General features: G+C 36.4%; 1 protein-coding gene across 1 annotated transcript; it reads left to right on the top strand.

Annotated features, from left to right (window-relative positions):
* Positions 1-1,517: 1,517 nt before the first annotated feature.
* On the top strand, positions 1,518-2,480 carry LOC110289822 (olfactory receptor 8K5-like). The gene has a single exon (XM_021156210.1). The coding sequence runs from the start codon at positions 1,518-1,520 to the stop codon at positions 2,478-2,480; it is 963 nt and encodes a 320-aa protein (XP_021011869.1).
* The last annotated feature ends 991 nt before the right edge of the window (positions 2,481-3,471 follow it).

Below are 3,471 nucleotides of genomic sequence, written 5' to 3'. Positions count from 1 at the left end.
ATCAACCAATTAGAAACAAAGACAACAATTTAAAAAAAATCATCAAAACCAAGAGCTGGTTCTTTGAGAAAATCAACAAGATAGATAAACCCTTAACCTAACTAGCTATTTTGTTAATGAAATTTCAGATTCTCATTCACATACTACAGAGTAAGTATTTTAAAGTCATTTCTGCATAGGTGTACAACGTTGTTTCATGATATTTCTTAGTAATTTGTTGCTTTTTAATGTTCCCAGTAATTTTCAAAAATAGTATCATCAATTCATTGACAATGTAGTTGGACCCTACAAATACTTGGAGAAATAGTTCGTGGTTTTAATTAAAATATAGTGGAAAGAATTCAGAATGGAAAGCAAAAAATGAGTTTAATTGACTCTTTATTTTGTAGACTACAATATAATTGCAACATTTATCCATTTGTTTGCCTCCTAAAACCCTCCCTACTCTCCATCCTCCATCAAAATCATTGTCTCTTTTTAGTAATTGTTATTGCATGTATATATGTGATATATATATATATATATATATATATATATATATATATATATATATGTGTGTGTATATATATACACATACATATATAACACATATATAATTCTTAAATGTATAGAGTTTATTCCATATGTTATTTTATGTAAGTTTTCAGAGCTTATCATTTAGTACTAAACAAGCCTATACCTTTCTTTGAAAGTTTGACATAGTTTGAGCTTTTTAAGTCAATTATAACAAGCCTTACACGGGACCATAAACGTCCAAACACAAAGCTAAATTTAAATGCCACTAGTTTCATGTTGTCTCCACCTTTGTATTTATAAATATCCAAGCTCAATGAGAATTACCATACATAGATCACATTTTATTAAGAAATAATATAGTCCACTAGTGCAAATAAAATATATTCAATATTTCGGTACAAGAATCAATTAATTGTATTGCCAATAGCTGAGAAAATATTAAAATCATTTCTCTCGCAGCCATTAGAATGCAAATTTTATCTTCTCTCTTGCTCTATTAAGAATTTAAATAATGTCGAGTGTCTTTAGAAGGTAGAGCTTCCCATCTGTTTTAACATTTAGAATCAGACTTTAAAAATTGTTTTTCCTTTTTTTATTAGTGATTTTATTTATTTATATTTCAAATGTTGTCCTCCTTCCTGATCTCCCCTCCACAAATCCCCATCCCATCCCTCCTCCCCTTTGTCTCTAATGTCCCCTTTGTCCATATACTCATTCCCTCTTCACCCCTCTACCATCCCCCTTCCCTGGGACAAAAAGGCTCCACAGGACCAAGAACGACCCCTCAAATAAATGCCAGATATGGTAGTCCTCTGCTACATATGTAATGGAAGCCATTGACCCACACATGTGTATTCTTTAGTTGGTGGTTTAGTGTCTGGGAGCTCTATGGTGTCCTGTTAGTTGATTAAATCATTTTTCTATGAGCCATGTAAATATGACATTTTATCTTGTCTTTGAATTTGCTTGATTGATTCTATGCTTAAGTTGTTGGGAATTTCATGTCTTTTCAGAAGCTTGAAATGAGCCACAGGAACTCAACAGTGCCAGCTGAATTCATTCTGACAGGAATTACACACAGGCCTGAGCTGCAGCTTCTGCTTTTGGGGGTCTTCATAGTCATCTACGGAGTCGCCATGATAGGCAACATGAGCATGATCATTTTGACCAAGTTGGACTCTCGCCTTCACACACCAATGTATTATTTTATCAGACACCTGGCTTTCATTGATCTTGGCAATTGCACTGTTATTTACCCCAAGATGATGGTAAATTTTGTGGTGGAACAAAATGTCATCTCTTATTATGCTTGTGCCGTGCAGATGGCATTCTACATTGCATTCATCATCAGTGAACTGTTTATATTGTCTGCCATGGCCTATGATCGCTATGTGGCCATCTGCAATCCTCTGCTCTACAGTGCAATCATGTCACAGAGGCGCTGTCACGTTCTGGTGGGCATTCCCTATCTCTACAGTATCTTCCAAGCTGTGATGATAACTAGTAAGATTTTTACATTGACTTTCTGTGACTCTAATGTCATTAGCCATTTCTACTGTGACAATGTCCCTATGTTACTTTTACTGTGCTCAAATGCAAGGGATATAGAACTGTTGATCATATTATTTTCAGCACTTAATTTGATCTCCTCCCTCTTTGTAGTCTTAGTATCTTACCTTCTTATTCTACTGGCCATATATAGAATGCATTCTGCAGATGGAAGGAAAAAGGCCTTTTCAACTTGTGGTTCTCATCTGACAGTGGTAATAGTATTTTATGGAACTCTACTCTTCATGTACTTACAGCCTAAATCCACACACTCCTTTGAAACTGACAAAATAGCCTCTGTGTTTTATACTTTAGTGATTCCAATGCTTAATCCCTTGATCTACAGCTTTAGAAACAAAGAAGTGAAGAATTCTGTTCTAAGAGTCTTTAGGTATCAATGTAAACTTTGTACTTAATCTTTAATTTGTAATTCTTGAATAAAATGTGATGAATATAAGTCAATATAATGCTCTATATTAGTATATTCCTTTCTATGGACAAAGAAGAAAACCTCATGATAATATATAGAACATTAGAATGCATCCCTTGTAGTTACACAAAATAGTTCTTAAATTACAGAACTCCAGGGGAGGGAGAACCAGTCGAGACCATATCCAGAGGTTAGGCATGGCCCCCTGCCCCTGATTGAGGGATGGGGCCACCCACCATCTCCAAAATTTTAACCCAGAATTGCTCCTGTCAAAAAAAAAAAAAAAAAAAAAAAAAAAAGGATGAAGAGTGGAGCAGAGTCTGAAATAAAGGCCATCCAGAGACTTCCCAACCTGGGGATCCATCCCGCATGCAGACACCAAACCCAGACACTATTGCTGATGCCAAGAAGTGCTTGCTGACAGGAGTCTGATATAGCTGTCTCTTGAGAGGTTCTGCTAGATCCTGACCAGTACAGATGCGGATGCTCACAGCCAACCATAGGACTGAGCACAGGGACCCCAGTGGAGTAGTTAAGGGAAGAACTGATGGATCTGAAGGGGTCTTATCTGGCATCAATGGGAGGGGAGGCCCTTGGTCCTGTGAAGGCCTCATGCCCCAGTGTAGAAGAATGTTATAACAGTGAGGCGGTAGAGGGTGGGAGGTAGGGGGAGCACCCTCATAGAAGCAAGGTAATAGGGATGGGATAGAAGGTTTGCGGAGAGAGAACCTGGAAAGGGGATAACATTTGAAATGTAAATAAATAAAATATTCCATTTTGAAAAAATTACAGAACTCCATTAAATGTCACTTCCTCCTCCTAACATTTCTTGCTATTGATTCACTATATTTCCATCAGTTCCACTGAACAAATATTATACAAACAGGAGCATATGTTTACTTAAATGTCTGTGGCATGAACTTGGTTGTTTGGTTTGTAGGGAATTTTGTTTGCTACTTTTATTTTGTGTGTTGGAT

This window comes from Mus caroli, chromosome 2 (genome assembly GCF_900094665.2).
Source record: "Mus caroli chromosome 2, CAROLI_EIJ_v1.1, whole genome shotgun sequence".
Classification (NCBI taxonomy): Eukaryota; Metazoa; Chordata; class Mammalia; order Rodentia; family Muridae; genus Mus; species Mus caroli.
This window is presented reverse-complemented; position numbering and strand designations above follow the sequence as displayed.

What these genes read in the sequence shown, in the direction of transcription:
- LOC110289822 (XM_021156210.1), top strand. Translation starts at nt 1,518, where the DNA reads ATGTCTTTTCAGAAGCTTGAAATGAGCCACAGGAACTCAACAGTGCCA.